General features: G+C 42.6%; 1 protein-coding gene across 2 annotated transcripts in view; it reads left to right on the top strand.

The window, feature by feature from the left end:
• The first annotated feature begins 241 nt into the window (after positions 1-241).
• Positions 242-23629, top strand: part of plcg1 (phospholipase C, gamma 1) — a 41084-nt gene continuing 17696 nt past the window's right edge. For both annotated transcript variants that reach the window (XM_061904400.1, XM_061904399.1), the window contains exons 1-5: positions 242-488; positions 3578-3865; positions 22831-22983; positions 23114-23207; positions 23314-23361. In XM_061904400.1, coding sequence (XP_061760384.1) covers positions 3649-3865; positions 22831-22983; positions 23114-23207; positions 23314-23361 — 512 coding nt within the window. In that variant the 5' untranslated portion in view covers positions 242-488; positions 3578-3648. The remainder of the gene's footprint in view (positions 489-3577; positions 3866-22830; positions 22984-23113; positions 23208-23313; positions 23362-23629) is intronic.

Raw genomic sequence — 23629 nt, 5'->3', positions numbered from 1 at the left:
TTTAGATTAATTAGCGCCCAGGCGGCAATTCAAGGAAATACGGTATTTTATTTTTCCCTTCTTGTATTTTTCTGTAAAACACTTTGCCCTGTGTACTAATTATTCTCTAAAAATAAACCTGTCTCGCCGTGCCTTGCCTTACATATTCCCTTGCCATTGGGCTGTGCGTATTTCACTGTGTTGAGCTTTTATTGTGAAACGTTCCACCGGAACAGTGTATTTCGAGCTACTGGTGGTCGCTGGGAGGGGGAGGAGCCTCCACAGACAGACTTACGTCCCTTCACCACTGCTCCGCTTTGCTGCCTCTATGGACACGCAAAGGGGAGAAGGGGAAACTGGAGCGTTTCGTTGACGGGAACAGGCGAGCCTCCCCGGGGCCCCGGTGGTGGTGTAATTCCGGAATAGTGGACGAACGGCAGCAAACGGGGGCGCCACTGGAGAGAGTTGTGCAGCGGTTGGAGATGTGCGGTCAGGCCGAGATTGCGGCGGTAAGTCCAGCACAGCACAACCCAGCTCGGCAGCCACTGCGACGCCTTCTTTTCCCACTTGTCCCCCCCCCCCCCCCCCCCGCAATATTGCAGCAGGATAGGAAGGACGGGAAACGGCGATATTAAATTCTACCTGAGCCCCTTTGAGGGTCTGAAAACAGGCGCATCATGTCTGTGGCCCATCGACATGCTAGCTCACACCGGCCTGATTTTTACGCCAGACGTTTCTTGTTATCACCGTGGCTGTGCTGCCTCTGGCCGCCAAGTTCCCCCCCCCCCTCACCTCAGAATGTTGCCTCTCTTACCTTAACTTATTGTGCTAATATCATAGTATGGTGGATAGTAGGGGTGTGGGGAAAAATCGATACGAATACGAATCGCGATTCTCACGTTGTGCGATTCAGAATGGATTCTTTTTTTTTTTTAATTGATTTTTAAAAAATGTTTATTTAATTTTTTTAATCATAATTCCAACAAAACATTACACAGCAATACCATAACAAAGCAATCCAATTCCAAAACCAAACCTGACCCAGCCCCACTCAGAACTGCAATAAACAGAGCAATTGAGAGGAGACACAAACATGACAAATGTAATCAAATGTACTTCTAATGTATTTACTTGCTCTTATGCTATGTGAACTCACTATGTTCTCTGCTGGCTGTACAAATCCTTCTGTAAGACCTACACTGTTTCAATGTCCATTTCTCTGTTGATGACTGAAGTACTGATATCAAAGCTCCTCATCCCACCCCCGGATTGTAAATAATGTAAATAATTCAATGTATATACTATGATGATTAACCTGTGTGATGACTGTATTATGCTGATAGTATATATTTGTACCATGAATTAATTAACGTAGACCCCGACTTCAACAAGTTGAAAAACTTATTCGGGTGTTACCATTTAGTGGTCAATTGTACGGAATATGTACTGAACTGTGCAATCTACTAATAAAAGTATCAATCAATCAATCAATCAAAAGACAGAACAAACCAAAAGTAGTGAAACAAAAATGAATATTATCAACCACAGTATCAATATTAGTAATCATTTCAGCATAGCAGTGATTAAAAATCCCTCATTGACATCGTCATTAGACATTTATATAAAAAAAAAAGAACAATAGTGTCACAGTGGCTTACACTTGCATCGCATCTCATAAGCTTGACAACACACTGTGTCCAATGTTTTCACAAAGAAAAAAAAAGTCATATTTTTGGTTCGTTTAATAGTTAAAACAGATTTAAATTATTGCAATAAGTTGATAAAACATTGTCCTTTACAATTATAAAAGATTTAAAAAAAAAAAAATCTACTACTCTGCAAGCATGTCAGCAGACTGGGGTGAATTCTGCTGAAATCCTATGTATTAAATGAATACAAAATCATTTTGAATCGGAAAAATATCGTTTTTGAATCGATCGCGTTGAATCGAAAAAATCAATTTATAAACGAATCACGACCCCAAGAATCGATATTGAATCGAATCGTGGGACACCCAAAAATTCGCAGCCCTAGTGGATCATCTTTCGCGTGTAGTTGCTGTATGTGTGTAATTGTCTAAAATAGATATTACCCTCAGTGGCCAGATGTTTGCTTTTTATTTTTATCGGTAATTGCATACCTATTTGATGGCAGCTCAGAGCGCACACTGTCAATATAGGAGAATTAACAATACACCTAAAAAAGTAAGACTTTTCTATTGCCTGCTGTATCACCTTTTTTAAATGTGATAATTTCCTCATTTAAGTTTTGCTTACACTTTTACTTATCAAATTATAATATATCTTCCCTTAACCAGAAAACAAAAAACACAGCAACACTATGCAACTTGTGGCATGTTGAAAATACCATGATCACATAAACACTGCGTGATCCAAAACATGCAAAACAACAGTTGCTCTTACTATTTTACACTATTGTAGAGCAAATTATTTACCATGAATTGATTAACGTGGACCCCGACGTAAACAAGTTGAAAAACTTATTCGGGTGTTAGCATTTAGTGATCAATTGTATGGAATATGTACTGTACTGTGCAATCTACTAATAAAAGTTTCAATCAATCAATTTACATGGCCAATGTTGGCCTTGAAATGAGACCGTGTTTAACAAAGACTTACAGTAATATGTGGCTTTACATCCTGCATTTATTCAAAAGTCAGCCAACTTTCTTGCCATTAAAGATGAACATCCCTTAAGTCTAGGAAACTTCAGGTCTTGTTCCGTGAATTCCAAGCATTGCGTTGTTTTGGGGGTTTGTGTGTGTTTTTGGCATTTGCATTTGTTTTCAATCTGGCAATGTTTATAATTGCAGAAATGTTCATTTGTTTTTTGCATCATTTTTGTGTTTGCTGCGCGCAGGCCCTTATTGGACACTTCAAGTATCTCCAGCTGCTTATTAACATAAATGCTACTCGAATCTTGCAGGATTGGATTTGACTAATCACTTTGGCCATCACTGTGTTGTATTTGTTGATGTTAGGGCCTGATTTGATCTTAAAGAAAAATTTGGAATTTGACTTTTGTTTCTTTTCGGACAAATTCTTTGTCTGCTTTTTCATTTTATTGGACGCTGCACTTATCTCAATTTTTTATTAATTACATTACAATCAAGCACAAACAATATTATATGGCTAGAAATAAGCTGCCTAGTTTGAGGGTTGTTTTTAAAATGTTTTATCTAAATGGAGCGGTATTTATTAAAAAAAACTAAATAGTGTGCGGAATGTACATACTTTGGCTTAAACTTCAGCTAGTAATGGCACCACCCAATTGCGAGTGTTACCTTAACACTTAATATTTCTACCATTGCTCTGTACCAATCTTCATGAATATTTATGGTGTATATTCGGTTTGTCTGAAACACCAGTTATTTTTGCATTAACTCTCAGAAAAACCTGACAAGAAATATTTCCTTGTCAAAATGTGAATAGGAGTGACAGTTATCAGACATGCCTTCTGGCTTTGTCAACTTGGTTAGCAAAGTATGTACATGTCTGACACATTTAGACACCCAGTGGAGTTGTTGTTTCATGGACCTCCCCCTCCTCATCCTCCTCCTTCTTTTCTCCTGTTGTAGGTATCCCTGTCTAGGCCTGGACTGAGCATATTGTTCTGAGAGGAAACGGATAACAAACAGGGGAAGTGAACATGGCTGGGACCCCGGGTTGCTTTTCCAACGGTCCCGTCCCGTGGATGGACAACGACGCGGAGATGAACAACTTATACCGAGACCTGGAGCTGGGAACTGTGCTTACCCTGTTTTATTCGAAAAAATCCCAAAGGCCGGAGAGGAGGACTTTTCAGGTCAAACTGGAGACAAGGACCATCATTTGGACCCGGGGCACAGACAAAATAGAGGGCGAGAGTAAGTACTTCACATTTTCACTTAACTCGCCATTAATTATTTTGATGAGCTAACAGGGCTTTCTTATCATCAAAATCTGCCAAATCCGCAAGTAAGGTCTTTAAATATTGTATTTAGTTTGACAAGTAGTTGTGAAAGATAGGTTAAAAAGTGGTGCTACTTTAGACTTGAATTGGTCTTTTTACAATACATATGTTTTTGCATCAAATACTGCAGTAGTGAATAACATTTAATTGATTTAAATACATTAATAAATAAGTAAACTATGTAAGTCCTGTAGCAATCACTGATAAATTATATGTGCCTCTCATCATGGGTTGGTTTATTGTTTACAGTTTTTGATGTATCAGCCCGTTTCTTAGATTTTCTTGCATGACTGTTTAAAATTTAGTGAGAATGTGCTGTACAATATCTACAGAATGTCCAGGTCTAAGATCCTAGATGGTTGCCATTCCCTCATTGATTACACAAATGTTTAAGCCTTGACATTTTTTTCAAAATACGAATTTCTAGATTTGGTTTGGTGTGTGTCAACTTTGTTGTTGTAGAAACTTACTACCTTTTTCTTAATTGTTTTACATTGAACAAAGAGAGCATAGTTTACAGAGTTAAATTGCGTGTTAAACCTAATGTACCGCGCCAATACATCTGGTTCTGATTCTGATTGAACACCTGGACTTGAACTGCTTTAGTTTTATAGCATCAGATCATTTTTGTGTGACCGTGTGTGGTACTGTTGTTTACAAATAGGTGAATCATTCCTGACATGTAAGGGCAGTACCGGTAGTGTCTTTCACAGAGAGAAGCCGCAAAATTGGTATATCACTATTTGCCAGTGTCGTGCCTGTAAGTGCGTTCATATAGTGAAAATCAAATAATCGGAAGTGTGGCCAACTTTGTGTCATTCTTTGGTGTGTCGTATACAATAGTTATTAGACTGGAATGATTTCCATACTAGAGGGCGGGAAAAGCAAGTCTCACTCTCAAGTGTTTAAATCACACCCATGTTTCAGCTTTCTGTTATTCCTTTTCACACAGACACCATCCTGCCTGTTACAATACTCTGTTACCCTGTTACTACTTATGAATAGGGATGATACTCGAAACCAGTTTTCCCAGTTGTTCGATAAGAAAAGAACCGAGTACTCGGACTCGAACCTCTTTTTGATAACCGGTACCCGTTAACGAGACCACTATAGTAAAGAAAAAAAATTGGTTCTTTATTCGAATCCGACATACAACAGCACTTTTCGGGGCTACCATGCATGCTCGTCACTCCCGTTGCATGCTGGGTAGTGTAGTTGTTATACTCCCTAGCTCATAAAGAAATAAGGTTAACTCAATCAAGTGTATTTCTTTTTTTAGCTTTAACTTTTCATATTTTAACATTGTAACCACATTTGCAAACAAATTTTCTCTGCATAGAATTTTCTTTCAATAAAGAAATAAAGTGCAAAAATGTCAAAGCATCATAACAAACAGTTATGTCAAATAGTAGCAGAAGTGCACTTTTTGGAGAGCTGTATTATTTTCAGTTTTGTGCCCAAGGGACTGATTTTATTTAACACTATATTATTATTTATACACCTATAGTGATCACAGAGACAGGTTGTTTTTGTGTTACTGTATATATTTGTTTTTCTGAAAAATCCCGCTTAATATACTTTGGGTAACAACAGTCAATATTTATTTATTTTATTTTATTTTTTTAGGGGGGTAACAGTAAATATTAATTAGATTTAATTTTTTTTATATAATAAAAGTGAGCTTTTGTTAAACCAAATATTGTTGTTTTTTTTCCATGTACAACATCCTATCTGGACTCGATAAGAGAATCAATAAGGAATCGGTTCCATAAGATGATTCGATAATAGGCTCGAACTCGATAATTTCTGATCAAACATCATCCCTACTTACGAAGCTGGTCAATTCAAGGGTCGTTCCCCATGCTTTTGTCAGTAGGGATGAGTAATGAACATCGTTTGCACGCGCCAAATTGGTACTATTTTACAATGACTGAACAGGTAGCAAGAAAATTGGAAAAACACAATTTTAGTTTTGTGTAGTGTGCTCTGGTGAAACATGTGTGCGGTGTTAGACCTGAGCACTGCTGTTAATGTGTCTATGACTCTGTGCTTCGGTCAGGATGCTACATCACTTACAAGACGTTGCTTCACAATATTACCTTGAAATAGTTATAGCAGGTGACTGAGTCTGCATTCATTTCGCATTGAACTAAGGCTCTATTTGAGTCGGTCTGGTTTAAGGCCGCAGCTATTGATTATTTCAGTAAACTAGTTATATATTGATTGGTTTGGATTTATCGACCAATCAGATAAAATACAATGCCTCACTGCGATCGACCAATCAGATAAAATACAATGCATCACTGCGTATTTTGGGGAAAATAGTTTAAATAAACAGATTTTTCTGCTTGCCATAACCTTCGATATGTGTTTCTAGTTAGGGCTGGGCGATGCATCAAATATACTTTGTCTTTGTGCCGTGTAGAAAATGACTATTTCGTGAGTATACGTTCTCAGACAATTGTTTTTAGCTGCGGGCATTACACTAGAGGCTTTTATCACTCTTTCTTGTCTCTCCTTCTCCCAGAAAGATAAAACAAGCAAACCTTGTTCCATAAGTCACTTCGCATGCAATATAGGGCTCGGCGATATATCAAGTTTGTAAGACATATAAATATATTTTTAAACAAGATATAAATTAGGAAAATATCGTAATATCGATATAATTTATTTTATGTCAAAATGGCCAAACGGCACTTATTTGTTGTGTTCCTTGTCCTCCCCCACTCCCCTCCACGGGTTACTAAAGCCCTCCCCTTCCTCCTTCCAAGACGTTCTTGCACGTATAAGAACATCCATGAAGCTTTGTTGTTTACTATGATGAGTCACGATTAGTTGAGATTAGGCCAATTAAAGGCAGCATAGGGGGGGTCATCGAAACAGGAAGGGAAATCACAACAGACACCCCAAAAGACGATGAGATAGTTGTAGAAGAGAAGAGAGAATTTTCAAGCAGGCGATTTATATATTTAAAAAAACTATTGGAAGATGGCTAAGGGATTCTTTTCTTTAGATTTTTCTTTTAGCAATGTAGACGACGTCCAGGAAACCCACAATGCGTCTATTTGGCCACATTTGGACAAATGTATGCGTCTGGATAACACATTCATTTGAGTTATTTACCATGTAAGCCCAAATCAAAACGGGAAGAGGTGGAATACACATTTAAGATCACACACAATTGTGGCAGACATGTGATTACTTTTATCTGTATGCTACATGTAATTTTTATTGGTGTTTTACAACAAGATAATAGCTGACATTTTGTTCATAATTTCTATTCTTTATATTTTAACATTGAATAGTTGAATAATTTTGAAACAAACAAGATCATAGTCCCACAATTAAAAGTCAAGTCACTTAGTTGGCGGTGACCACAGAAATATGATCTAGTAGGACCACAGAACCGTACATGTGTGACAGTCCATTACATCGTCGACTGGGAATTAAAAAGTGCCTACCTGTAAATTATTTTTTTATCTGCGTTTGATACCTTTTTTGTATTATTTGCAGAGCTATGTTATTTATTTTACATAGAAAATATATGTTTCTATTTTATTTATGTAATTATGTGCTACATAAGCAGTTTATTTTATGTGCTGTCAATTGACTAACTAGGTTAATAAAGGTGCCACTGACTGTTTACAGTACAGTTATTATTCACTTAAATTTCAGTGAATTTTGCTCAAAAATGAATATCTATGTAAGTATTTTCACCGGAAAATATATCGATATATATATAGAATATCGAGTTTAAGTAAAAATATATCAAGATATAGTTTTTCGTCCATATTTCCCAGCCCTATATCTAATATATGCACACATCATCAACATTTTTAACATAACATAATAAACCATTTTCTCCTGTGTTTGCTGCCACAGTGATCACGGCATTCACAAACCACCTCTAATGTGCGCTCTATTGTAGTGGCCAAGTAACAGAATATAAATTGAAGCTTTTTAAAATTTAATTAAGCAATTTAATTGAAAGCACCAGTGAAATTATGGAACCGAGTTTCGATACCCATTTCTACCTGTCTGTGATGAATGTAGAGCCTCAATCTGAAAAAATGGCAGAAAATTCCCAACTTTAATAGGGTGTTTGAAAGGGGCTTGCGTTGACAGAACCCTTTGTGAAACATATTTGCATTTTCATGGCGTCAGTGAGAGTGGATACAGGAATCCACATTATCAGGAAGAGGAAATGGTTTGCGCTCATTGCAACGTAATAGTGCTTGTTGTTGAGGGTACACATTCCTTTACGGATCCATTTATTGGTGAGTCTACCTACTTGTGTAGCAGGATGCCTTGCGCACAGCTGCGCTCTGCTCCGGATGCAACACACTCTCACGCACATAAAAAAAAAAGAAGACAGAGAAGCATCCCTTTTCTTTTTCTTTTTTTTCCCACAATATTATCATATTCTCTCCAAGCAAAGGTCGTATACATGGCTGCAATTTGATACTCCTGGAGAGGTGATATATTCCCAGATACCTCATTTGTGTACAGAAATAGTGTTATGGATGGAAGTGCAGGGAATCATTACTCTCTGGCTCTTGATTTAGATTTGGTTTACACGTTTTTTCATTCTTAATTGATTTCCTTTTTGTGGTCTCATTGTTAAAGGCCTACTGAAATGAGATTTTCTTATTTAAACGGGAATAGCAGGTCCATTCTATGTGCCTTACTTGATCATTTCGCGATATTGCCATATTTTTGCTGAAAGGATTTAGTAGAGAACATCGACGATAAAGTTCGCAACTTTTGGTCGCTAATGGAAAAGCCTTGCCTTTACCGGAAGTATGTGCGTGTGACGTCACGAGTTGCAGGGTTCCACACATATTCACATTGTTTTTAATGGGAGCCACCAGCAGTAAAAGCAATTCGGACCGAGAAAGCGACAATTTCCCCATTAATTTGAGCAAGAATGAAAGATTCGTGAATTAGGATATTGATAGTGAACGACTAGGAAAAAAAAAAAAAAAAAAGTGGCGGCAGTGTGAGCGTTTCAGATGTAATTAGACACATTTACTAGGATAATTCAGGAAGATCCCTTATCTCCTTATTGTTTTAATAGTGTTTTAGTGAGATTTTAAAGATTGTAAAGAAATACCTCGAGGTCGGATGGCTGCAGTGAACACAAAGTGTCTCAGAGAGAAGCCGAGGAGCCAAGCTCACAGCTGCCTTTTAAACAGCTGCTGTAGGACGACGAATAATCCAATGATTTCTTCGGTAAGATATATATCACTATTTCCCCATCCAAAAACATGCTGGTTGACGTAGAGAAAACATGTTCGCTTGACCGCTCCGCTTCACAACAAACAAAGAAACACCGGCTGTGTCTCGGTGCTAAAGACAGCTGCAATCCACCACTTTCCACCAACAGCATTGTTTTTTATAGTCTCCATTATTAAATTAACAAATTGCAAAAGATTCAGCAACACAGATGTCCAAAATACTGTGTAATTATGCGGTTAAAGCAGACGACTTTTAGCCGCGAGTGGTGCAGCGCTAATATTTTCTGACAGTCCGTGACGTCTCGCGTACGCGTCATCATTCCGCGACGTTTTCAACAAGAAACTCGCGGGAAATTTAAAATCGCAATTTAGTAAACTAAAAATGCAGTATTGGCATGTGTTGCAATGTTAATATTTCATCATTGATATATAAACTATCAGACTGCGTGTGAGCTGGGCGGCAGCCGAAGGCAGGGCACTTGGCGGTCCGATCCTCGGCTACAGAAGCTAGCTCTTGGGACGTGGAACGTCACCTCACTGGGGGGTAAGGAGCCTGAGCTAGTGCGCGAGGTAGAGAAGTTCCGGCTGGATATAGTCGGACTCACCTCGACGCACAGCAAGGGCTCTGGAACCAATTCTCTCGAGAGGGACTGGACCCTCTTCCACTCTGGCGTTGCCGGCAGTGAGAGGCGACGGGCTGGGGTGGCAATTCTCGTTGCCCCCCGGCTCAAAGCCTGCACGTTTGAGTTCAACCCAGTGGACGAGAGGGTAGCTTCCCTTCGCCTTCGGGTGGGGGGACGGGTCCTGACTGTTGTTTGTGCTTACGCACCAAACAGCAGTTCAGAATACCCACCCTTTTTGGGTACACTCGAGGGAGTACTGGAAAGTGCTCCGCCGGGTGATTCCCTTGTCCTACTGGGAGACTTCAACGCTCATGTTGGCAACGACAGTGAAACCTGGAGAGGCGTGATTGGGAAGAATGGTCGCCCGGATCTAAACCCGAGTGGTGTTTTGTTATTGGACTTTTGTGCTCGTCACGGATTGTCCATAACAAACACCATGTTCAAACATAAGGGTGTTCATATGTGCACTTGGCACCAGGACACCCTAGGCCGCAGTTCCATGATCGACTTTGTAGTTGTGTCATCGGATTTGCGGCCTTATGTTTTGGACACTCGGGTGAAGAGAGGGGCGGAGCTTTCTACCGATCACCACCTGGTGGTGAGTTGGCTGCGATGGTGGGGGAGGATGCCGGACAGACCTGGCAGGCCCAAGCGCATTGTGAGGGTCTGCTGGGAACGTCTGGCAGAGTCTCCTGTCAGAGAGAGTTTCAATTCACACCTCCGGGAGAACTTTGAACATGTCACGAGGGAGGTGCGGGACATTGAGTCCGAGTGGACCATGTTCCGAACCTCTATTGTCGAGGCGGCTGATTGGAGCTGTGGCCGCAAGGTTGTTGGTGCCTGTCGTGGCGGTAATCCCAGAACCCGTTGGTGGACACCAGCAGTGAGGGATGCCGTCAAGCTGAAGAAGGAATCCTATCGGGTTCTTTTGGCTCATAGGACTCCGGAGGCAGTGGACGGGTACCGACGGGCCAAGCGGTGTGCAGCTTTAGCGGTCGCGGAGGCAAAAACTCGGACATGGGAAGAGTTCGGGGAAGCCATGGAAAACGACTTCCGGACAGCTTCGAAGCGATTCTGGACCACCATACGGCGCCTCAGGAAGGGGAAGCAGTGCACTATCAACACCGTGTATGGTGCGGATGGTGTTCTGCTGACTTCGACTGCGGATGTTGTGGATCGGTGGAGGGAATACTTCGAAGACCTCCTCAATCCCACCAACACGTCTTTCTTTGAGGAAGCGGTGCCTGGGGAATCTGTAGTGGACTCTCCTATTTCTGGGGCTGAGGTCGCTGAGGTAGTTAAAAAGCTCCTCGGCGGCAAAGCCCCGGGGGTGGATGAGATCCGCCCGGAGTTCCTTAAGGCTCTGGATGCTGTGGGGCTGTCTTGGTTGACAAGACTCTGCAGCATCGCGTGGACATCGGGGGCGGTACCTCTGGATTGGCAGACCGGGGTGGTGGTCCCTCTCTTTAAGAAGGGGGACCGGAGGGTGTGTTCCAACTATCGTGGGATCACACTCCTCAGCCTTCCCGGTAAGGTTTATTCAGGTGTACTGGAGAGGAGGCTTCGCCGGATAGTCGAACCTCGGATTCAGGAGGAACAGTGTGGTTTTCGTCCTGGTCGTGGAACTGTGGACCAGCTCTATACTCTCGGCAGGGTTCTTGAGGGTGCATGGGAGTTTGCCCAACCAGTCTACATGTGCTTTGTGGACTTGGAGAAGGCATTCGACCGTGTCCCTCGGGAAGTCCTGTGGGGAGTGCTCAGAGAGTATGGGGTATCGGACTATCTTATTGTGGCAGTACGCTCCCTGTATGATCAGTGTCAGAGCTTGGTCCGCATTGCTGGCAGTAAGTCGGACACGTTTCCAGTGAGGGTTGGACTCCGCCAAGGCTGCCCTTTGTCACCGATTCTGTTCATAACTTTTATGGACAGAATTTCTAGGCGCAGCCAAGGCGTTGAGGGGTTCCGGTCTGGTGGCCACGGGATTAGGTCTCTGCTTTTTGCAGATGATGTAGTCCTGATGGCTTCATCTGGCCGGGATCTCCAGCTCTCACTGGATCGGTTCGCAGCCGAGTGTGAAGCGACCGGAATGAGAATCAGCACCTCCAAGTCCGAGTCCATGGTTCTCGCCCGGAATAGGGTGGAGTGCCATCTCCGGGTTGGGGAGGAGACCCTGCCCCAAGTGGAGGAGTTCAAGTACCTAGGAGTCTTGTTCACGAGTGGGGGAAGAGTGGATCGTGAGATCGACAGGCGGATCGGTGCGGCGTCTTCAGTAATGCGGACATTGTATCGATCCGTTGTGGTGAAGAAGGAGCTGAGCCGGAAGGCAAAGCTCTCAATTTACCGGTCGATCTACGTTCCCATCCTCACCTATGGTCATGAGCTTTGGGTCATGACCGAAAAGATAAGATCACGGGTACAAGCAGCCGAAATGAGTTTCCTCCGCCGGGTGGCGGGGCCCTCCCTTAGAGATAGGGTGAGAAGCTCTGCCATCCGGGAGGAGCTCAAAGTAAAGCCGCTGCTCCTCCACATCGAGAGGAGCCAGATGAGGTGGTTCGGGCATCTGGTCAGGATGCCACCCGAACGCCTCCCTAGGGAGGTGTTTAGGGCACGTCCAGCTGGTAGGAGGCCACGGGGAAGACCCAGGACACGTTGGGAAGACTATGTCTCCCGGCTGGCCTGGGAACGCCTCGGGATCCCCCGGGAAGAGCTAGACGAAGTGGCTGGAGATAGGGAAGTCTGGGCTTCCCTGCTTAGGCTGCTGCCCCCGCGACCCGACCTCGGATAAGCGGAAGATGATGGATGGATGGATGGACAGACTGCGTGGTCGGTGGTAGTGGGTTTCAGTAGGCCTTTAATCTAAATAACTTTCGCAAATAAGCAACAAACAGTGACAGGACACAAGTCAACGTCTTGCTTGGATTTCAAAACAATTTATTTTCTTTAAATCATTAGACAACTTTTTTTTACATTATTCTTCATCCTTTTTTTGGTGGGGGAGTGCATGTTTACACTCTTTATGCGTGCTTATCTTTCTGGCATCATTCTGTACTACTCACGCAACACACGCCTAACTGGACCTGTTGGTTAGCACAACTGTGACGGACAATTCTCACAATAGCTGACAGATGCACACAGTTTGTCACACATTTTTTTAGTAAGTTAGGTGCAACTTCACAGATGCATTACTTTATAACTCTAAAAGCGGATGCAGAAAATCTTATCTGCATGTTTATTTATTTGTATTATTCATCATTTAGTTATTTCTTTTTTTGTCCAAGTGATAAAGAAAGTTGGCAGTCATATTTATTTGGGAATCCCGTGCATGATAAATGTAACTTTGGTTAGTGACTTTGGCCTGCTTGCAGAGGAATCACACGCTCAACTTGTTTGACACTGTCATCATTGTGACCAGCTTTTTTTCCAAGAATGCATATTTTTTTTATTTTTGCGCCTTAGGTATGTGATGAAATTTCAGCCATGCACATTTTGGCCAAGTGGTGGGACTGAAAACCAAGGGAACAGTTAGTGCCAATATTGTGTATGGAAACACCTGAGATTTGTTTAACAATGTGTTTACCAATGTGTAGAATGCCCTTGTGAAATGTGTGGAAATGCCCTTGTGAATGACAGTAATTTGTTCTTATCTGCTAACCCTTGCCCTCCAAGCAACAGCCTGGATTAGCTGAGGTGCAAGTAGAGTGCACTGAAACAAGAAATTTTATGCACATAGTTTTCTTGGCACAATTGTTAAATCATCTTTAAAGTTATGCACAACTTTATAAAATGACTTACTTTGTCAAATGTTGAGCTGCTTTGATTCTACTGCTTGAAAAATGCTCATGGGCTCAGGACAGAAGGAAGCACCTGGCAATAATTCAGGCTCTTATAGGCTGTTTACTACATTGGGTGAAAATGTATTATCTCCTTCACTTTTTGATTCTACTTTTGAAAGCAAACTGCACTTTTTGGGGGAATTTTACCAATCATTCACAATTGAAAGATGAGACAAGAAGACACGTTCTCTTTATTGTGCATCCTAAATAGGTAAAAACGCTAGTACGAGACAGCTAACAATGTAGCTAATGAGATTAAACTATTCTGCCTGAAAAAGTTAAAGTACCAAATGATTGTCACACACACACTAGGTGTGGTGAAATTTGTCCTCTGCATTTGACCCATTCCCTTGATCACCCCCTGGGAAGTGAGTGGAGCAGTGGGCAGCAGTGGTGCCGTGCCCGGGAAAACCCTCTAAAAACATCCAGAAACCACCAATGATATGCCTTGGCCTGTATATTAACAAAGTATTAGAGACATTGTTATTGTAGTAGCTAACACAGAGGCTGTATTTTTATTAACACGGCGCCTTGATCAAAGAGGTAACTCTAGCTCTTGACCTACTGAGCTGCTGCATCTCCTATTATCAATAGCAGGACCAAGTTTTTTTTTCCTATGCTCCTCTGGAAGGACAAAATAAACTCTTTGTGGTTCCCATGGGGCCCGGCCGGGCACAGCCCGAAGAGGCAACGTGAGTCACCCCTCCAATGGGCTCACCACCCATAGCAGGGGCCATAGAGGTCGGGTGCATTGTGAGCTGGGCGACAGCCGAAGGCAGGGCACTTGGCGGTCCGATCCTCGGCTACAGAAGCTAGCTCTTGGGACGTGGAACGTCACGTCACTGGGGGGAAAGAGCCTGAGCTAGTGCGCGAAGTCGAGAAATTCCGGCTGGATATAGTCGGACTCACTTCGACGCACAGCAAGGGCTCTGGAACCACTTCTCTCGAGAGGGATTGGACCCTCTTCCACTCTGGCGTTGCCGGCAGTGAGAGGCGACGGGCTGGGGTGGCAATTCTTGTTTCCCCCCGGCTCAAAGCCTGTACGTTGGAGTTCAACCCGGTGGACGAAAGGGTAGCCTCCCTCCGCCTTCGGGTGGGGGTTGCGCTTATGCACCAAACAGCAGTTCAGAGTACCCACCCTTTTTGGGAACGCTCGAGGGAGTACTGGAAAGTGCTCCCCCGGGTGATTCCCTTGTCCTACTGGGAGACTTCAACGCTCACGTTGGCAACGACAGTGAAACCTGGAGAGGCGTGATTGGGAAGAATGGCCGCCCGGATCTGAACCCGAGTGGTGTTTTGTTATTGGACTTTTGTGCTCGTCACGGATTGTCCATAACAAACACCATGTTCAAGCATAAGGGTGTCCATATGTGCACTTGGCACCAGGACACCTTAGGCCGCAGTTCCATGATCGACTTTGTAGTTGTGTCATCGGATTTGCGGCCTCATGTTATGGACACTCGGGTGAAGAGAGGGGCGGAGCTTTCTACCGATCACCACCTGGTGGTGAGTTGGCTGCGATGGTGGGGGAGGATGCCGGACAGACCTGGGAGGCCCAAACGCATTGTGAGGGTCTGCTGGGAACGTCTGGCAGAGTCTCCTGTCAGACAAAGTTTCAATTCCCACCTCCGGAAGAACTTTGAACATGTCACGAGGGAGGTGTGGACATTGAGTCCGAGTGGACCATGTTCCGCACCTCTATTGTCGAGGCGGCAGATCGGAGCTGTGGCCGCAAGGTAGTTGGTGCCTGTCGGGGCGGCAATCCTAAAACCCCTTGGTGGACACCAGCGGTGAGGGATGCCGTCAAGCTGAAGAAGGAGTCCTATCGGGTCCTTTTGGCTCATAGGACTCCGGAGGCAGTGGACAGGTACCGACAGGCCAAGCGGTGTGCAGCTTCAGCGGTCGCGGAGGCAAAAACTCGGACATGGGAAGAGTTCGGGGAAGCCATGGAAAACGACTTCCGGACGGCTTCGAAGCGATTCTGGACCACCGTCCGCCGCCTCAGGAAGGAGAAACAGTGCACTATCAACACCGTGTATGGTGCGGATGGTGTTCTGCTGACCTCGACTGCGGATGTTGTGGATAGGTGGAAGGAATACTTCGAAGACCTCCTCAATCCCACCAACACGTCTTCCTATGAGGAAGCAGTGCCTGGGGAGTCCGTGGTGGACTCACCTATTTCTGGGGCTGAGGTCGCTGAGGTAGTTAAAAAGCTCCTCGGTGGCAAGGCCCCAGGGGTGGACGAGATCCGCCCGGAGTTCCTTAAGGCTCTGGATGCTGTGGGGCTGTCTTGGTTGACAAGACTTTGCAGCATCGCGTGGACATCAGGGGCGGTACCTCTGGATTGGCAGACCGGGGTGGTGGTTCCTCTCTTTAAGAAGGGGGACCGGAGGGTTTGTTCCAACTATCGTGGGATCACACTCCTCAGCCTTCCCGGTAAGGTTTATTCAGGTGTACTGGAGAGGAGGCTACGTCGGATAGTCGAACCTCGGATTCAGGAGGAACAGTGTGGTTTTCGTCCTGGTCGTGGAACTGTGGACCAGCTCTATACTCTCGGCAGGGTTCTTGAGGGTGCATGGGAGTTTGCCCAACCAGTCTACATGTGCTTTGTGGACTTGGAGAAGGCATTCGACCGTGTCCCTTGGGAAGTCCTGTGGGGAGTGCTCAGAGAGTATGGGGTATCGGACTGTCTTATTGTGGCGGTCCGTTCCCTGTACGATCAGTGCCAGAGCTTGGTCCGCATTGCCGGCAGTAAGTCGAACACATTTCCAGTGAGGGTTGGACTCCGCCAAGGCTGTCCTTTGTCACCGATTCTGTTCATAACTTTTATGGACAGAATTTCTAGGCGCAGTCAAGGCGTTGAGGGGTTCCGGTTTGGTAACCGCGGGATTAGGTCTCTGCTTTTTGCAGATGATGTGGTCCTGATGGCTTCATCTGACCGGGATCTTCAGCTCTCGCTGGATCGGTTCGCAGCCGAGTGTGAAGCGACCGGAATGAGAATCAGCACCTCCAAGTCCGAGTCCATGGTTCTCGCCCGGAAAAGGGTGGAGTGCCATCTCCGGGTTGGGGAGGAGACCCTGCCCCAAGTGGAGGAGTTCAAGTACCTAGGAGTCTTGTTCACGAGTGAGGGAAGAGTGGATCGTGAGATCGACAGGCGGATCGGTGCGGCGTCTTCAGTAATGCGGACGTTGTACCGGTCCGTTGTGGTGAAGAAGGAGCTGAGCCGGAAGGCAAAGCTCTCAATTTACCGGTCGATCTACGTTCCCATCCTCACCTATGGTCATGAGCTTTGGGTCATGACCGAAAGGATAAGATCACGGGTACAAGCGGCCGAAATGAGTTTCCTCCGCCGTGTGGCGGGGCTCTCCCTTAGAGATAGGGTGAGAAGCTCTGCCATCCGGGAGGAACTCAAAGTAAAGCCGCTGCTCCTCCACATCGAGAGGAGCCAGATGAGGTGGTTCGGGCATCTGGTCAGGATGCCACCCGAACGCCTCCCTAGGGAGGTGTTTAGGGCACGTCCAACCGGTAGGAGGCCACGGGGAAGACCCAGGACACGTTGGGAAGACTATGTCTCCCGGCTGGCCTGGGAACGCCTCGGGATCCCCCGGGAAGAGCTAGACGAAGTGGCTGGGGAGAGGGAAGTCTGGGTTTCCCTGCTTAGGCTGTTGCCCCCGCGACCCGACCTCTGATAAGCGGAAGATGATGGATGGATGGTTTGTTTAATTACAACTTCCCTCATCACATGATTACGCGCAGACTCGCAAGATCTCGTAAAAGTCAGAATGGCGGTGGGCATTGTGGGACTGTGGATGGCGGTGCTGTCTCTGATGGCTTGGTACAGCAACTGTCTAATGGAAGTCCGGGGTGAGGATTATGATGAATTCATCATGTAAACAGTTTTTACGCAAGTTCTCAAAGATATAAACATCCCATCAGTTGGCTTCCCAGTTGGAGCGGACATTGTACAGTAACTGGTTGTTTTATAATATCCGTAGTTTGTATTTCTTGTTTAGCACTTAGCAATACTTGTACATGATGCTTGGTGTTTCACTAGAGTTGGATTGACTAGCACCCAGCTTGTAAAACCTGTAGTTCACCATTGTTATATTGAGGCTAAAAAAAATAAGGTTCTATATCATTTGTCCTTAAGTAGTTCTCATGAAGTCTATTATGATTAGTGGTAGTTGTTGACGGAAATGGTGAACTTTGTGATGACCTCTGTGAAATCAATTGCCTGAAAATAAAAATCCTGGCAATGCTTAAAATGACCAAAATATGACATGTTATTATGAATATGCTTGTTAATTCATTACATACATACTTATAGAATCTTTGTAAAACATTGATGGATGTTTTTGGATGTCTTTTTAGTGGGCTTTATAGGCGGTACAGATTAAAACCTCATTGCCTACATAGTTTGCTGCCTCTTGCTAGGAGTTTTTCAGTAGTTAGAATGCACAAAAAAAGAGAATGAGATGTGCTCCTGTCTCATATATAAGCGCTGTCTCACTCTAGGCAGAAGTAATATTAAATATTATTCTGGCTTCTTAAGATGCATATTATTTTATTTTGAGTGTCTAAAAATGTTATCTTATTCCGTTTTAATTTGTAAAGGTATTTTAATGATAAAGAAAAAAACAGTTGAAGGGGTGGTTTACTTCCAGTTAATGTTGTGCTTCTCAATTATTTTCTGTTACGCCCCCCCCACGGAGAACAAAACATTTAGCTCAGCCCCGACTATAAGTAATATGATTTCTCTATAAAATTGTTGTAAGTACAACTCTGCATAATATTGTATCCTTATTAATGTTAAAGAAAAAAGAAAGAACTGTAGGTCAACTTACATTGTAATAACTTTATTAACATTGTTTTTAGTCCGTAACAGAAAGTATTTAAAGTACATCAATTTGCTTGAAATGAAAAAATTACATCTATTTAAACTTTAAATATTGTTTGACCGACTTGAACCAATTGATTATGCAAAATGTAAGTAAACAAAGTCAATAAATATTAATACATAAAAAAATTTAAGCAAACTAACTCAGCAGCCTAATATATAAAATACTCTAATCTACAAAAAAAGGAATTAAACAATTTGTGCTGACATTTTTTTATTTTGTAATTAATATGCGGAAGTCATATTAATGGCAAAGATGAGCACATTTTGTGGTGCACAGCTTTTCCAAGCGGGGTTTGAAGCATGATCCTACATAGTACTGATAAAGCATGTTCCCCGGGGTCACAAGCGCACTCCCTGGCATTGCACTGCACCCTCCCAGGGGATCCGCCCCACTATTTGAGAAAGACTGAATTAATGTGACTAGTTTACTTACTTGTGTCATTATTCCTTTAGGTATAGATCAATTACAGTACTTTGTGCTAAGAGAGCACAGCCTGTAGATTCAATGTGCACAATTCAATAGCTTAGTTGCTCAGACAGCAGTTTGTTTTTTAGGCCTAAGTTGATAATTTTTCCAGCATCTATAACACATAATGTACATGCACGTTTACAAGCTTCAAGAGCATTCACTCGTTGCATCGGTTTCTTTGCAAAGTTTAACAACTTTTATTTATCTTAAATAAGTAAAAAACATAAAAATAAAACGGACTGAAAAGCGCTATTATCAAAAGTTTTACTTCAATTGCATTTTTTTCTTAGTTGGAAATGACGTTTGTTTTAAATACATTTTGTTATTTTTGTTGCTATCACTTTCTAACAAATTTGACATACTGGCCCATTCTTCTGTTTTGAAGGGCTCTTCTTACTATTCGGTTTAAAAACAGAATATTTCCAGTCATGGACATTAGGCTTTGTAGTCATCTTTTTTTCCTCATGATTTTTGTTAAGTTGCGGTGCTTCTCACTAGCGACTAGAGAGACTCTTGTGCATGTGTGCAACGTTTCCGCCCACAGAGACAAAGATTATGGAGGGATGACAAGAGGATTCACTCTGTTCATTTAATTATGGTATTGAGTAAACACACTCAGGTGCTGAGAGCAATGCACGGAGTGAAACCTCTTACAGCCTGTTTAAAAACAACAGACAAAGAAAACAAACGGTTAGACACGGACAATCGGATGTGGCAATTTATTGATGCCAGCAAAGTTATCGGGTTGATTTTCATTTACTATTTGATTAATTGATTTATTAGCTCAGGTCTAATCAGAAAAGTGTGAGAATGTGTTTGAGGGAGGGAGGATGGAGAGGGGAAGGAAGCGTGAGAGTGTGTTGCAGGATGTATTTTCTCATCTCCTTCAATAATGTGATACCTCCTGGTTACCTCCTTACTTCCGGCATCTGCTGAAAAAGGCCCCTATAAGTTTGACACAAAAAGCTGAGAGAGCAGTGTAAAACAGATCAACCTGTCAAAGGCATCTTCCTTTTAGCGGAAGTCTGTTGGCTTTTACAAGGGGTTCGAAGAAAAGTAAAAAGAACAGCTTGGTGAAATTCAATGTGTGAAGACTTAGCTTGGTTTTAAAAAAACTCCAAAACACCTGCACACCTTTACACAAGCAAATGTGGTGTGTAGGCGACAAAACACAGGAAGTGTGGTAAAGAAGCAAGAAGAGGGGCAGAAGCTGAAAACGTGTGTGTGTTTTAGGAGTCCACCTTTTAAGCTACTTCACAGCCCACACATGTAAATGCTATGTGTGCTCATTAACAGGCAGGTCATAATGGCCCTGTTTACACTGCACACCAAATCGGAGTTTTTGCCCTCAAGTGACACAGATTTAAACATTTTTTGCCAGTGTAAATGCTCCAAAGGGCTTAAAATCTGATCAGATTCAGGCCACATCAGAAAGTAACCCTGAATCCGATCTTTTCAAATGCAACTTCAGTCTAGATGCAATGTGACCTGAATGTGATTTTTTTCGTCAGCTTTGGTCAGGCTACGTCACTCGTGTGCGTCGGAAAGATTCGGTCCCCAGCAGAAATGGATATTTCATCATAACATCGGGTTTTGTTTTTATTTTAGACAAGCACATTTTTGGTGCATCACTTGTCAATAGTGCGCGAATAATAAGCAAAATTTAATATATGACTATATATTTTGACTTAGAAGAAATGGCAAATGATGAAGGGCTGGATTTGAGTCTGGCGCATTTGCTTATATGCGAGTTAAAAAATAAAGCTCCCGTAGATCCACGCTGATGTCCGTGTCTCCTCTACTTCATAGCCACAAAAAGATTACAACCCTCCCAAATATATTACGCTATATACACCCTTTTATACATTATATTACGTTAATTTACTTTCACGGAAAAGGTGTTGCGGCTTTATTTTATTTTGTAGTAGTAGCGACTTCCTCCCGATTGACTTCCTGTGTTTTCACTTTATCGAAGTGGTTGGTTGGTTTATTGGTGTGAGTTTATTTTGAACATGCATACAATTACAATGTAATACATCACATATTTCCAGTTTTGGATGCAAGTGACGTTGAGGCCACATTGGGGCCTTTGTGCGTTTGTTTACACTGGAGTCTGACTGCATTTTGCTTGCAGTGTAAACAGTCAGCTGGAAAAAAAATCTCATCACAACAAAATCCAATTCAGGCCACTTTGGCCTGCATTGTAAACATAGTCAATGACTATGTTTACACTGCAAAATCTAAAAAAAAATTTTTTAATCATTTTTTTCCAGCTGACTGGTAAGGGAACAAGTGTAATGTGATCTTTATCAGACTCCAGCATAAACATGCACAGGCCCCAATGTGCCTTCGACATCACTTGTATGTGCAGTTTGATCAAGTGGAAACAAAAAGGAAGTTGACCGGAACAACAAGTGACCCGTAACAACACAAAAAGATCACTGACGTACACGGACCTGTTTGCCTGCTCGATAGAGAACCAATACAATGTGTAACTTTGGTGTCCAGTATAGAAGCAGACATCATTGTCTTTAATTAACATAGCCGGTGGCCCCCATTTCTTTCATATGGCAACGATTTTTTTCCCCCCGTCAATTTTATAATCTACGAAAATCATGATTGGCATTGGCATCAACAGTGTCAGAAGTGCCTGACACTTGGTTTTTCCAGGTCTGTCTGGTATACCATTATGCAACATATTAAAATATTGCCTGTTTACTGCAGTCACCCAATTGATGATAATGCAAAAGTCAGCCCGCTTGATGCAACTTTCATAAATTTGGTTATTGGGGAATAAAACAGGGTCTTCCATTTTTGCTTTTGTAACCTTCAGTGTGCCATATTTTTAATGATTTGTATATGTCTGATGTGTTAACTTCAACTGTGATATTTGAGACTAACATCGGGATTCAACTCCCTCCTACCCACCACCCCACCTTCTTTCATATTTTTTAATATTGTTGCCATTTTTGAAGTGGCCCACTCAAATAACACCGAATTAGTAATCTTACTCTTGATTTGAATCATATTCAATAATTATATCTAACCTATCGGTTCTTACAGTTTACAACCTTGTCAAATGATATGAAACAATATGTTAATCACAAAGATTATTGTCAAGGCTTAGGTCAGGCTGTTTACAAAAATAAATACTAATCAAATACAGTCCAAAAGAAGGGACTTCTTAAAACTGAGGAAAAATAAACTTACACACAGTAATGCTATGCTGAAAATATACATTCAAACTATATTGATAATAAATAATAATAATAATAATGTTTGTTACTAAACTTTTTTTCTGGTCAAAACCAAAATAAACTTTGTAAACATTATATTGATTTGGCAGTCACTTTATTAGGAATACCTGCCCACTTTCCCCAATTTTGTAGTGGTCAAAATGTCATGGACAAATATACACGAAAGTATTTATTTATGGTGACAATGTTAATAGACATACAGCAGGCTTGAAGGCATGAAAGAAGTATATGTAAGCTTCTAAAGCAACAGTCTTGGTTAGCAAAAGGGGAGGAGGCTTGCTGACACAGCATCTCTAAAAGTACCACATACCGTATATTCATCGGTCAATCTTTGACGTCACAAATGTCCCACTGTTAAGAAAATACTCCAAAACCCAGCAATCAAAGCCTTCCAAAACTACATGCAAACTCAAGTCCGAATGCCTGACTCTTGACTTGAGGCTTTGGCATTGGTTAAAAGTCAGAAAAGAGGAAAATTATCCTAGGTCCCCTTTAAACCTACCTGTGTTTGCATGGACATCCGACAAAACTCACTTTTCATGTGTGTGTTTCCCCTACAGTCGACATTCGAGAAATCAAGGAGATACGACCTGGACAGAAGTCTCGCGACTTTGAGCGTTATATGGAGGATTCTGCTGCACGACTTGATCAAGCTCACGGCTTTGTCATTTTGTATGGGACAGAGTTTCGCCTCAAATCACTCAGCCTTGCAGGTATGCACTTGCAGAATTGTTTTAAATTTGTTCACAGGAATACCATCATAAGCATTACCATAGTTTTTATGTTCATGATTTTTGTTTGTGTGTGTTACTTTGATGTTTACATGACTTGTGGACATAATAGCAACATCTGATGAGGAGATGACAATGTGGGTGAAGGGGTTAAACTGGCTTGTGGCTGATACATTGAAGTCCCCAACACCACTACAAATAGAGAGGTAAGGAAACCTAATGTAGCCACATTCAATTCCACAGTATCCTTAAACAATGCATTATTTGCACATGCCTTTTGTAATGTAATTAAATATATATCATATCCCCTAGGTGGTTACGCAAACAGTTTTACGCCGTTGATCGCAACAGAGAAGATAGGTATGTTGGTTCAATTCAGAAATTTTTCAATCATTCAACTCTCATTACATTACATAAGGATTATTATGAGAGTGTGTGCGTGAGTGTTTGCAACCTCTCAGCTACATACTGCCACTTTTTCCTGTAGCAGGAAACAGGCTGCACAGGACTTGAGGAGATGCACAGAGATGTTTGTCTGTCACTTCCGACACGACAAAACAAGTCTGTGTGTTGCTGCTGGGGGGTTGTCTCCCCAGGCCAAAGCCTGCCTTTAAAGTGCTAAGAATCT

Source organism: Nerophis ophidion, linkage group LG06 (assembly GCF_033978795.1).
Source record: "Nerophis ophidion isolate RoL-2023_Sa linkage group LG06, RoL_Noph_v1.0, whole genome shotgun sequence".
NCBI lineage: Eukaryota > Metazoa > Chordata > Actinopteri > Syngnathiformes > Syngnathidae > Nerophis > Nerophis ophidion.
This window is presented reverse-complemented; position numbering and strand designations above follow the sequence as displayed.